We start from the raw sequence: 14493 nt of genomic DNA on the forward strand, positions 1-14493 counted from the left end.
GCACAATATGCAGGTATTTATTGTCTTTGGCTAATGTCTCAGACTTTGAACAAATTAGTCAATAACATGGAATCAGATTATGAAATCCGCTTTAATCACTTGGCACTTTCCCCATTCAAAGGCAATTTGTCATGTAATGAAAAAAAAATCTATAGCTTTCGGCTAACTTAACTGAAAGTGAAAGTGCAATATTTTGTCCAATATCGAGATTTAAATCTCCGAGAATATTTAATCCCTATCGACTGCCACCTTAGGGCAGGTGTGCTGCAGCAGCTGTAATCAGCTATTGATCAGAGGTGTGCAGAGATCTAGATAAACATCTAAATATAGATCTACTAGTATATACCTGTGTGGGTCCTTACGATAGGGAAACAAACTTCTTACCTGATAATGACAAATCATTGCAGTCGTCCATTTGTCTTACCTTTGTGAAGTTTTATTTACCTGTATATCACCTGTCGGGACGGACAGGTATGCCTGCTAGCTGGTCCTCTCACCTTTAGATGTTGGTGACCTGTTGATATATTTAGTAGCTTGGTAGTGTTTTACATGAACTGTACTGCATGTGCTCTCTCCGATTCAGTGGCTAAAACGACTCCATGGATTTATAATGTGTGGGAGATATTCTCCAGGATGGATTGATATTACCTGTTTAGTGTCGCTAGTATTTTTACAAAAAGGTAGGTCAAAAGCCATATTTGTTGTGGTGAAAACATGTAGGGATGTTAAGTTCGCTCAGTCTCCCTGTGGTGTGTTGTATATATGATAACTATAATGTGTGTACATAGATATACATGGATGGACGTCATGGTTTCTTTAAGTCAATAAGATATTTCACTTAACGAATGATCCACAAGTGAATATTTTTGAGTTTAATATTTGTGTGACCTTGTAAGGCTATGAAATTAAAGGTCATGATGTATTTATGTGGTCATACGCTGACATAGACAAGCCATCAGAATAATACTAGATTATCTCCCCCTTAGTGTGAATCTTTGGGTATGTACGAATCTGATATATCATAGAGATAAATTTTAAAATATTGAGCCAACTTTCGATGATAATTTTGATTTTCTAGAGAATCAAACCAAGCTTTCTGTGATTAGTTAATTATCATCTAGATTTGTAAATTCACATTTAGAGCATGGGCTTATTACCAGACATGGGCTTATCAATGGATGAATATGGTATATGTGTATAGCCTTCCATATACATATAGTCTCAATTCCTTGGAAGTAGTAATCTGCGACCATAGATGCAGGCTTATTGATAGATAAATACAGTTAATAATATGTATACCTTATTCCCCTAGTCTCTAAAAGATTTTAGATAACCTTCCCCTGGGTCCCTGTAATCCCAGGAAGAAAAGTTCCTGGGCCATTTACCTGATGATAGGATGTCAGTATTACGGAATGATACGCCTGTGGATTACGGCAATGGTAGGGATGTTGCTTATATAAAAAACAAGTTTTGACGTATTTGAGATATACCAGAAGCTGAACTGAAATAAGATGTGATCAGACTCGAAGTGCTATAACCCTGTTAGTCGTTCCTGTTGAAACATTTCTCAAAGTTTAAAATGTCATTCCATTTCACTTTGTGATGGGGGTTTGAAATTATTTTAAATTGGTGGCAGCATGGCTGATGTTGGAATATCAGCGGGATTGATGTTAGGCTGATGTGTTTCAGGAGAGCTAACTGATAAGGTTTGATAAGCTGCACTAGCACTTGTTGTTACAGGCAAGCCCTAATGTCCTACCCGTCTTACTGAAGATCCAAAAGTGGCAACACAATATTGGACTTTCTGCATTTAGCTAGCCTAGAATCACCACCAGAGTATATATGAAAGTTATTAATCAAGTTTAGAGATTTATGAGTTTCGTATTCCATAAAACGTCATAACTAAAAGCCTGATCGATCAGTCTATCATAAACCCTATTGGCTTGTCTGTATTATTAGAACCACATATGACTGTTTGTCAGCTTACACTGACCAAAGGTTGGTGTTTTTACTGCAGGTACTCCAGATTTCCTTTACCACAAACATATGGCTTGACCTTAACTCATTCACCCTTGAAGACACATTTAGGCTCTTCTAAATCAAAGATTAGACCAGTCCATTATGAAATATCAGGGGTGAATGAGTTAAAAAGCTCATCAAGTACAAACCAATGTAACAGCTGAGAAAATAGTAGCTTCTTTTTATCCTATACTCTTAAACAAAGTCCTAGCATGAAGATCAGAGAGCAAGGTCGTGTCATATTGCTAACTTTTAACCTTTCACCTTGTGGTGCTGTGGGCTCCTAAATTTGATAGGGTCAGCATCAGTTCAACATTCATTATAGGAAGAAAATGTACAGTCACTGAAATTTCAAAGTCACTCAAGTTTGACCTTCAAAGCTGGTGACATTGAGATGGATACATGTAGCTGATACTTTTTAATCAATGAAGAAAAGCGTTTCAGTGCTAATGTATAAGATTTCAATTGTAGAATCTTTAATGTAAAACGATGTGAGGGTGAGTTAGTAAGGTGAAGACACTTGTGTGACACTCTGGATGTCTTAATGTGGACATAGTTTACTGGCTGGATTGTTTTACATCTGTAGTGGTGACAAGTGTTTCTCACAATCTCCTACACATCCCACTGCCACATCCCACCGCCCCTATATGTGACTGGTACCACACTGGTGATACAGGACATCACAATGTCAGGTCATGTAGTCTACATTGTTGGTTTATATCTCAGCATTAGTATGTCTGTATTTCTTGGCAAGCATGTTTCTATGATCTTAAAAAAGAAATTGTGACATTTACCCATTTGGAAAAATTGTCTGTGCACCAGTATTACAACTGTGAGATATATAGACCGGGTCAGGGGTAAAAGATTGACCTACATTTGTATAAGTCAAGGCCATTCTCTTATTATATAGGTCAAGGTTTTTCACTTGATAAAGGTTGGATTCATGGACTTCAGATGTTCATTAAGTTTATGTATAGGTAAAAAAATATTGTCTAAAATATAGGTCAAGGTAATTTGACTTGAGATAAAGTATACAAAAAAGCAAGGTCATTGAATTGAGATACAGGTTCATGGTCATTGAATTGAGATATGGGTCAATAAAATTTAATTAATATAAGCTGAAGTAATTGACTTATATAAATCAATGACATGTCAGACTTGGAAAAAATCAATATGTCAAAAAGAAATGAACTTGATATACTGTATTGGAACTCAGCATCTAAGTCTAGGTCAAGGTCACTGAAAGTCAATGTAATTTTAATTTCTGTAGATAAAGTGATGTACATGGACAAAGCATATTGACTAAAGAGCCTTATTTCTTAATAAACAAAGGCTACACAACAATGAATGGTATTGTTCGTGTTGACAAAACTCAAGAGATCATTTCCTGATCTAGAGAAGAGAAACCCAGATACAACACTTGTTTACATAGTTTGAACATTACTGGCCTGAATTGACAGGATGCTGGAGAGGGGGAACACTTATCTTGTGGGGCGTATAATCTAAAGGAGATGTTTTAATCTTAGGCATGTTTAGTAAGGATTAAGGCTACCAGGTTATTGTCTCAGGTCTACAATGACCTGAATATCAGTATCTGAGAAAGCTACCTGGCTATTGTCTAATGTTCTGAGAGATCCCGGTTATTTGTCACATGTTCACCTGACTTGTGTTTATAGTTTCTGATGTTAGCCAATCCTCCAGGGTTATGTTTGGGTAGGTATATACCATCACCATGGTGATTGCGTGATATGATAGAACTGTATATCACACCGATACACATCGCCAGATCAGATGTTACAAAAACAAAGATGTAAAAATATCTATTTATTACAGGTACTTTTTTCACAGGTGTAGACACCAACAGGTGTCGCCAAACACTAGGATGGAATGCTTAATTCTTTACTTTTGCTTAGATTATTTTTATTTAGATTTTGCCAACTTAATCCTCTTTGTTGTCATGGCAACCATCTGAAACAAGTGTGCTTACTTATGGGCTGAATGGTCTTATTTAATTTTGCTGCTTTTTTAGTATTTTTTCCTTCATTTTTGTTGTGTTTTTATCCCTATATAGCAACGGTTCAATTGTGGGTTCCTTGAAAAGGACTATGAGCTTGGGGCGTCTCACCAGAAAGCGTAATCGACAGCAGACGGCATTTGAAACACCTGCGCCACAAAATCATCATAGCTTGTGAGTAGTCTCCCTTAGATTTTGTTGCACTTGATTTGCTTGCTTTTCTCTTTGGTTTTGCTATTTGGTCACCGTTTTCACAACGTTGTTTGGACTTTATTTGATGTGTTTGGATTTCTGCATGATCATTGTGTTCTAAACAACTCTAGCAATCTTTCCATCGTCAAGATAACCTATCCTCCAACAAATCGATATTGCACCATGATTCATGATATTTTACTTTCGCAATTTTGAAAGCTTTGCAGCAAAACCTCAAATGTCTCTTAGCACTTTGATTGACCAGTATGTTTCATTCTATAAATTGTGGCCAAAACACCTTGGTAAGATAGATCCATTTTACCTCTGTACATAGATAAGATACTATAGTAGTGACAAAGCGTAACTGTTCCAGACAATATAACTATCATTTACCCATGTTGAAGTGCTCATATAATTCTATATAACTATGCTGTTAAGTCATAAAACTAAAGATTAACAAGTTCAATCAACCCTATGGTTTCATAATGAACTAATCCAGTCTTAGAACTAGAAGAGTCCAAATGTATCTGGAGGGGTGGAAAAGGTGAAGTCCCTCTTGCTCCCCTCATTGGCTTCCCATTCTTCATAAAGCACTATTGGACACAGCTTTGAGACAGAGAGTGAGAGATCGCTGATTTACACAGATAGCTCAGGCACCATAAAACATTCCCCACCATTAACTGTCATCTTTTCATGGGAAACTATTCTTTATGAGGATATAAGCTGTCTATAAACTTTGTCAGGATCCTCTGGTCATGGCTGGATCATTTCTATCATCACATCATCACCTCCCAATCGTATTACTTGGCATCGCTGCCTACATTGTGTGGTCTCCTCTTGTCTCTGGCCATGTTCAGCTATAGGCACGACAAGGATATTTTTCATAAATTGAAAGCTTCATTCAAATTCAAGTAATGTTCAAAGGCTGTCAATTTAAACACGTTACATTTGGCAGAGATAATATGGAGATTTTGAATTTTGAAATGTGAGCTCAATAAACCTATAGACAAAAATTCCTTCAAATCTTCTCTCATCCAGACTGACAGCTTAGGCCTATATCTGATCACTTCAAATCTGTTTTGGGACTCTTGTTTAAAGATTTCAAATCCCCTTATTTCTAAAGGTACATTTGTACCTGATGTATATTTCCTCTAGATGTTACCTGTACTAATGATACCTATATCACCAATCATCATTAGTAAAATCCCTAGTAATGACCTGGACTGGGCTCACTAATGGCCGACAAGCTGACTTTGACCTTATATCCAAACCTCTATAAGCCTGCTCTTAGTCTCTCAAGCACATCTCTCCACAGAATTCTAAGGGTTTAGCATCAGCTGTGAAAGAGGCAAAGCTGTTTTATTGGAAATGTTAGTAGGGAAAAAAGCTTTGAAAGCATATAAATCATGATTGATCAGAAAGTGCCGACTCTGGGTCATTCTATTTAGACAGGCTTTGTCTGTGTTAGATCGGTGGTACCAGTGTGATTTAACTCTGATATATGACCTTACTATTAGTGCCAAATAAGTCCTCATTATTACAAATCACAGGTCTTTACTCTCCTTACCGCTCTTCTGGGTCAGCCCATATAAGGTCAAAAAGGTCATCTACAAACAATGAGGTATAGACACCATTAGCTCATACATTTCATCATAGACATTGCCTAGTAAGTTACCAATGTAGGTCTATACACAAATGTTTTCAAACCTTTCTTTGTTAGCCTATCTGAAATACAGAAACATTTCAAACCTTCCCCGTGCTATCCATCCAAAGTCTACAGTAAAATGTGTTCAAACCTTTTCCAGCCACCATGTAGCCTATAGTGCTTTTATAAAATTTTCTCCGAAAAACTTTCCAAGTAACTAATATAGATTTTCATAGCAAGAGATAAAAAATCACATAGGTGTTTCTTAAACTAAATAGACTTATACATGCTGATTGCTTTATTTTCTACCATTGTTCAAATGCTTCTAAGTTCTCCCTTACTTTCTTTGTCCAGGACAGCTAGCTTACTTCTCTAACAACCCAGGAAACAGGTGCTCTTATTCTGAGAGACCCGATAGGTCAGGGGTTAAGGCCGTTTGAAGGTCTGAGACCCTTTCAGTTTTTGCCCAGAAATGTACCACCTGGATTAGATTTTGTCTTACATTGATTTTTACCATATCTTGGGGAGGGACATATGGAAATGAAGTGTTGCCCTGGTGTTTCTCACGCCCCATTATCCTGGTAACCGAGACCTCCTGACATCTCTGGGGGTTAAACACAGCTACTGTGGCCTCACAACCATAACAAACATGTCTCGGAGATAGGAGCCATCCGGGCTGTCACACTTATCTCCCCTTACTCCAACATAGCTCTAAAATCTATACACTGAGTGATCTCACTAAATCTGATGGGACCATATATACAAGTATAAAAACAAAGTATAACATATATTCTAACCATTATGGTACAAAAAGTCTAGGAATCCACCACCACAGTACCATACATCAAATACATTGGCCCAAGTCTGTGAGTATGAAGTATTGTCTTTATAGCTAAAGAAATAGATGTTTTAGTGTATACTGCCACAATTCTCTCGTTAATACTTCTGTTGTACATCTGTCCAATGGTATGTCTCCTGATATCTGGTCGACTATATATATATATATAACTTCTATACCTATAAAACACCTGTAGTCACTGCCTGTTGTATGTAAATATTTGTATGTATTTTTTTCTCCTCTCCATGTATACATCATCAATATGTAACCCACTATCATTCAAGTTTGTTCTTCATTTCTCTCTAGTTCAACAATCATATATGTTATCTCTGAAACTCCTCCGTATTTGAATTTTAAACAATATAAATATTATCTCTGGAACTCTCCTATGTTTGAGGTTATAAAGGAATGAATGTGTTTGATCCCTTAACAAATAGCTTTGATCCACTATGTATGATGTGTACTTAATTGGCTCGGTAAATATAATCATTCTAACGTAGTATATAAGAATCCTTGACCTTTTAAGTAATACTAAATGTCATTGGTAGACACTCTCAAATCTTTACTGAAGTTTTTAAAATTGTTCTAGCACAATTTTATTATATACAGATGTGAAATATATTGACTGTTCAGTTTATCACTTATAATTTAATTGATAAAATATACAGCGTTATGCATGAGTGAAAACAGACATATGTTAACGCATTTAAGTAGAAACAGTGTTATTTCTGTTATATATATATGTATATCTGACAGGTGTAGCTGGTATGTTAACTGCTGTAGACACTGAAGATCTACCTAACTGGCCCACATTGCATCACACTTCCGTTTTCATGTACACCTAAATATATTACATCTTATCTCCCCAAGAATGCCACAAGCCACTTAAAGAAATCTTCTGAGAAGCAAATTGCAGCATAATGTCTCTCATCTGTAGAGATTTAATCCAGCCAAGTGTTTTCATTCTCCAAATCAGTTCAGATTGATCGAGGCTAAATTACTTCCGAATCGGTCCAGATCGTAAGATCAAGCTAGGCTCATATACTTTCACATATTTTATGAATTACCTAGATTTCTTTGTCCTACCCCCTTATATTTTTTCAAACAGTTTATTTGTTTGATTCCCTGTTGTTCAATATTCTCACTGTGTTTGAAGCTGAATGGTTCTATCAGAGATCTGTAGGTAATATTATGGGATAGATAAGGTTGATCATGTAATTCTTTGTTTGTTACAAGTCTGACTTCCTAAAACAATAATCGTTAACAGCTGTTTAGCTTATTCTAAAGAATCTGCAAATCTATCCCATGTGTAGTAGAGTTACTTCCCTTGTTTTGGGATATATTTTTCTTTGAGAATGAAAAATCAGCGAATGTTTCGTTTGATTCTTGTTTTTCTAGACTTTTGCTTTCACTCGGCTTTTAATACAATTGAATCATTCCAGCAGTGTAGAGTAGAATTCAATTAAAAATTAAGTAATATTTTATTTAAGTTTCAGTAACTTTGAACTGTCAACAGATGACATATCAAATATAGGGCATCATCATCATTATATCATGCCTCATCTCATTAACCCATTTTTTGCCCTGTAGCCCTTGTGACTGTGCCGTTCTCAATGACGCCAACATCCACACCTGGTACGCAACATTACATTTTTCCTAGAAAATGCCTTTAACTCAATCTGATAGACCCTGCCTCAATTGCCTGTACTTTGAACTGTATCATATGTATATTGCATCACTATCTACGCACGCAATGCACATGTTCAGAAATTCACGTGTTCATTATATAAAAATTTTACGGTTATATATATATATATATACTATCCTAGCTATCCCAGCCTATCCTAGTTTGTTTTGCATGAAACATTTGCTGATGTATATATAGCTCTAAGTTCCTTACTACATGTGATATAACAGTGACATTAGTGGGGAACTTTATAAATTATTTACATCCTGGAAAATCATTCTTTTTCAAATGTCTCTCAATTGGTTTGATAACTGAATTACAGACCACTCCCCTGATCTGTTGCATCCTGTACTGCTTACTGACCCCTCCCTCAGTGTCTTGTTATAGTGTAGCCGACACGAAACGCACCTGCTTACAGTTAGTTGACCCCCTTGATGTGTTGTATAGACTATTCCCTAGTGTTGTATGGCTCAGCCTCAGTAGTTTTACTTACCGCTCTCTCTTGTCAATAAGATAATTTGATATTGTGTACTGTTATCTTAAATGCACAGTTTCCTGTCAATCTTGGCCCAAGCTGTTGTGGGGTCACACAAGTGAATTATACCTAAACAATGGAGTCGTTTCACAGACCCATGTAGAGAGAGCTATAGCTCTAATGTGTTTCTTAGATAATTCAATAAACTATGTCTTTACATGTTCCGGTGGAAAAAAAATTCTCACACTCCATGTTTCCCTTTAGACTTGGCTGCTATGTACAAATTGCATGCCCAGATATTTGTAAGAAATTCAATGATATCATTAATGTTAACACAAATTCCTCTGTAGAATGGAGGTTTTCTCATGTAATATTCACCAAACCAGTCAATGAAAGCTAGGCTTGGCTTTTCTCTTGCTCACGCTAGTTACATCATCATCGTTGCTGCATCTTGCTGCTGATGTCACTACCATCGTTATGCATGAAATTGCAATTATAAGCTAGCTAGTCAATGTTATTCTTTTTTTTTTTTTTGTTAGTTTTACATGTTGTGTTAATTTATTCATGATTTTGTACATGTTTTGCCACATAATGATTTGTGTGTGAGCCAACAGACCAGTGCTCTATGCCATGAAACCGTCCATCATTGTTATACCTTTATATTAACAATGTTCCTCAGTTGATATTTTGCCAGAATGTTAATGCTTCCACCAATCCAAGTGTTCTGGATTCTTTGTGGTAAAATTATGTTTGTTTTAAATATAAGATACAATCAGAGGTGACATGTATTGCTCAGTTTGCATGCTATTCAGAGATTTGAAGTAATGAGTGATTCTGGTATAGGATGATATGAAATAAAATCTGTACTTCTGGTTAAAAGGATGATGGGAAATAAAATCTTGTGCACTTCAGGTAAAAAGAATGATGGGAAATAAAATCTTGTGCACTTCAGGTAAAAAGAATGATGGGAAATAAAATATGTTAAAAAGGATGATGAGAAATAAAATATGTACTTCTGGTATAAATTAAGGATGATGGGAAATATTATGTGCACTTTTGGTAGAAAAGATATGTTGTGATTTAATATCTTCTTTTTGTTGGGAGGGAATGATGGAAAACTGAGCGCAAATGTGCGAAATATGATATGTGTTTTGGGTAGAGAGAATAATGGTAAATATATTTCTCAATGTGTTTATTACCCCCAATAAATAATTCATAGAAGTTTCACATTAAGTTTATAGGTGTTGGTGACTGTTTTGGTATATTGTCCTAATATGACATTATAGCAATCAATAGGGCCTTACCCATACATTGAGATATCAGATTTATATACATATGGGGATAACTTGTGTAGCCTAGTCTATAAGTAGGTTAGCAGGCTAGTGTCTTCCTATACTGATACACTTATATCATAATATACCTGAGTGTTACATTATATCATAATATACCTGAGTGTTACCTTATATCATAATATACCTGAGTGCTATATTATTTCATAATATACCTGAGTGTTACATAATAAATGTAGCCAATCACACACAAAAAAACCTAACTATTTTGTGCCTGCTTGTCAAAATTCAATAAACCTTCACCATGAGTCATCATCCCTTTTCTTTGGTATACAACTGATTGGTAACATTCAATGTCGGTTGATACTGTTGAAATATTTACTATAAGACTTCATTTCTACCTGTATCTACAATTATAAACTTTGAACTGTTTTATTTTACTGTAGTGCTTTTATATTTTATGAATCATTCATTTGTTTTGAATTAATAATGTTTTTTGATATATTAGTGTTAAAAATTCTTATTTCATTTACTGCTTATCAAAAAGATTTTTCTAAAATAGATACTCAGATGAAGTTGATTATAAATTCTGTGTGATGTCTTGGGCTGGGATCATTCATATATAGATGGAGTGCAGCAGATGTGGAATAGTTTATACTGCATTCATTCTTACTTCACCCCGATACTGTAGGATACTGTAGCTTGGTGTACATACAGTTGTAGGTGTGTGAAGTGTACATGTACAGGAATTTGTCTGTGTGGATGCTACGGCAGATTTTCTCTGAACAGGTGAGCATGCAGACATTTTATACTTTATGGATGATGTTTGTTCTGCAATATTACAAACATACAGGTGATATATATATATATATAAGTGATTTACCCTGGTTAGCTTTCTAGATTATTTCAGAATATTAATATCTTCATAGAAAAGTCTGACACTGTCATCAAAGGGCTAAGAAAGGCAAGCGATGTTATTGTAGTCTGGAGGCAAGAGAAAGGCAAGGTGGCATTGTGTTGAAGGTTAGAGATAGGTAAGGTGGCAATGTGTTGAAGGTTAGAGATAGGCAATGTGGCATTTTGTTGAAGGTTAGAGATAGGCAAGGTGGCAATGTGTTGAAGGTTAGAGATAGGCAAGGTGATATTGTGTTGAAGGCTAGAGATAGGCAATGTGACATTGTGTTGAAGGCTAGAGATAGGCAAGGTGACATTGTATTGAAGGTTAGAGATAGGCAATTTGGCAAAGTTTTGAAGGCTAGAAAGCAAGGTGACATTGTGCTGAAGGGCTAGAAAAAGGAAAGGTGGCAATGTTTTGAAGGCTAGAAAAAGGTAAGGTGGCAATGTTTTGAAGGCTAGAGAAATGCACTGTGGCAATGTTTTGAAGGCTAGAGAAATGCACGGTGGCAATGTTTTGAAGGCAAGAGAAAGGCAAGGTCAGCATTGTGTTGAAGGGCAAGAGAAATGCACTGTGGCAATGTTTTGAAGGCTAGAGAAATGCACGATGGCAATGTTTTGAAGGCAAGAGAAAGGCAAGGTCAGCATTGTTTTGAAGGCTAGAGAAATGCACGATGGCAATGTTTTGAAGGCAAGAGAAAGGCAAGGTCAGCATTGTTTTAAAGGGCAAGAGAAATGCAAGATGGCAATGTTTGGAAGGCAAGAGAAAGGCAAGGTCAGCATTGTTTTAAAGGGCAAGAGAAATGCACTGTGGCAATGTTTTGAAGGCTAGAGAAATGCACGATGGCAATGTTTGGAAGGCAAGAGAAAGGCAAGGTCAGCATTGTTTTAAAGGGCAAGAGAAATACAAGATGGCAGTGTTTCTAAGGATAGGAAGGTGGCACTAACTACTAAGTTTGGAAGATTACAAGTTTAGGTCAGGAGGAAGAAATGACAAGATGGCAGGAGTGCTAACCTGTTAGGGGAATTTTGGCAAGGTGGCAGTGATCAATGCTAGGAAAAGTAAGGAAATGACAAGGTTGCACTATGTTTGCTACTTGGGAAAGCAAGTTGGCTTAAAGGGAATGTATTTACTACAAGATAATATCCATATACCTGGTAGCTATTCATATCTAGAGATGAAGAGAATCTCTCTTTGAATATGTCCTGATACACATTTACCAATTAGGTTCAAAGATGCTGCTTACACTTGTCTGTATGATATTTAGTTATAGGTGTTGCTATCGTTTAATTATCGATGTTGTGATCAAGGTGAGGAAGTGTTAAATTAGTGGTGATTTACGGAATGTATGACACAGACCTCTGTGGACTCGATCAAAGGAGATGTACGTACATGACATTGTATATGTTTGTGTACAAATAGACATTACTGCCATGTCATGGCAGGCAGATAAGGTAAACAATAGACATAAATACAATGTGGCGTACCTGTACCACAGGTATGACAACAAACAGGTATAACAAAGACGATCGTTACAGTCTGGGGAAAATTTATGTCAAACGAAAGATGTAGGTGTTTATCATACAGAAACTTGTCTCCGATGTGAATACAGTGGGACGTGGCTGGTTGGGGAAGGAAACGGTGGGGGAGGGTTAAAGTTACAGGTGAAAACAGTCTGTGTCATCGTAGACCAGCACACACTGTCACCTATAATGGGTTCTACATTTAATTAGTCTGGTACAGGTATTCACTCAGGTGACCCCATTGTTTGTTGTGAAGTAATTAATGTTAAATGAACTTATGAAGAAAATTAACTTAGTCGATAAGCAGACTGCTTCTATAGTTATCTTACTTTTATAATAAGCACCATGGATTGAAGTTTAATGAATAAACGGACCAGGCTATCCCTTTATTTACACTGGCAGAGTATATACCACGAAAACAGGGAAGAAAAATTAAGCGTCGTCGGCAGGATTCGAACCTGCGCGGGGAGACCCCAATAGATTTCTAGTCTATCGCCTTAACCACTCGGCCACGACGACTTGGTATATGCCGTTCTGATAGCCATATCTAGGTCATATATACATACTTACCTGTAATATTTACCTGTTGAGGTATTATAACGAGTTGTAGGTGTATCAGCAGATGACTGTTCTGTTTAAGGTGAAATATCTGTATGTACCTGGTCACTTCTCCAGTCCTTCTGACCATACCATATATAGACATTTCAGGCCTCTTGATGAGCCAGTCCTTAGACATTTGAACATTTTGAGAAAATTAATTTGTTATTTATGGATATTTGAAGAAAGTTATTTTCAAACACTTTATTTTTTTAGATTGAATTAAAGAAATGATTGAGTGTTATGGAAATAGAAATATTGTGTTTAAACTAATGTATAAAAACAAACTTAAAGTGATTTGTATATATATATAGGTAAAATTCAAAATAAGGAAAAAAATCTACTTAACCCTTTCATGGTGTTTATATATGCATGATTGTAAAAAATAAAATTAAAATAAGAATTTAAAAAAATAAAAATAAAAAAATAAAATAGTTTTAAATATTTCAGTTTATCAAAAATGAAAATGGAAAGAAAAAATAAATTTGGCTAAGTAGGTATACTTTTATGTGATACAAGTTTAGAGAAAAAAAAAATACTATTGAATGGCATATATTGATTAGATAAAAGTGACACTTATATGAGTAAAACTGTACTAAGAAACTGTTGGTATTTTTTCCTGCTGACATTCGAAGCTACAGATAAGTTGGGGTCACAGAGTGCAAATCGTGTACTGTCCTTGAATTTCGGTAGATACATAGGGTGGTACAGTAAGTATATCACTTCCGATTTAATGAAATAGGACACCAGCTAACAACAAAAAATGTGACAGTGGTTTCACATACATAACGGTAAAACTATAAAGGTTGAATTGAGAGCTGCCACTTACCCACCAGACACCAGTGATATGACACATATAATGTTGATCTTATCAAATATATGTAAATTTTCATTTATATACTTAATCCTTTACAAGAAATTTCTGTGATGCGTGTCCTGTGGTTTGTGGTTTCGATGTGTTGAATATAAATATGTATATAAGGGAGACTGAACGATAATATACCTTAATGTAAACAACGACAGGAAATCTACAGACCACATCCCCCAAAATAATGTGTAATAGACTCGCTCACTGGAGCGTGATACAGCAGGTCATGTGACTGGTAATGTCCTCAGTAACACCTGATGTGTACTTATATAGGTAGACACCACAAGCCTCATCCAATATTTACAGAAAAATAGAGACACTATCCTAACATGCCTAAGTGTATAGTTAAACGTCTGAAGAGGAAAAGGTAGGTCAAACATATACTTATGTTAGAGATTTTATATGTATAATTCTCTACAAATTTCACTTTAACTGATAATCCCCGAAACAG

The 14493-nt window shown here is 35.9% G+C and overlaps 1 protein-coding gene and 1 non-coding gene across 23 annotated transcripts in view; one reads left to right on the forward strand and one right to left on the reverse strand.

Annotated features, from left to right (window-relative positions):
* LOC138321679 (ras GTPase-activating protein nGAP-like) overlaps nt 1-14493 on the forward strand; it is a 192872-nt gene that overhangs the window by 142783 nt on the left and 35596 nt on the right. For 15 of the 22 annotated variants that reach the window (XM_069265535.1, XM_069265533.1, XM_069265526.1 and 12 more), the window contains 2 exons: nt 4091-4207; nt 8299-8343. The exons of 1 other annotated variant lie outside the window; for it this stretch is intronic. In XM_069265535.1, the coding sequence (XP_069121636.1) occupies nt 4091-4207; nt 8299-8343 (162 nt within the window). Of the gene's footprint in view, nt 1-3539; nt 3733-4090; nt 4208-8298; nt 8344-12896; nt 14410-14493 lie in introns of those variants that run through there. 6 more of the 22 variants (XM_069265527.1, XM_069265547.1, XM_069265546.1 and 3 more) reach the window with 4 other exon arrangements.
* On the reverse strand, nt 13015-13096 carry Trnas-aga (transfer RNA serine (anticodon AGA)). The gene has a single exon. It is a non-coding gene; the product is annotated as a tRNA-Ser (tRNA).

Source organism: Argopecten irradians, chromosome 4, assembly GCF_041381155.1.
Source record: "Argopecten irradians isolate NY chromosome 4, Ai_NY, whole genome shotgun sequence".
NCBI lineage: Eukaryota > Metazoa > Mollusca > Bivalvia > Pectinida > Pectinidae > Argopecten > Argopecten irradians.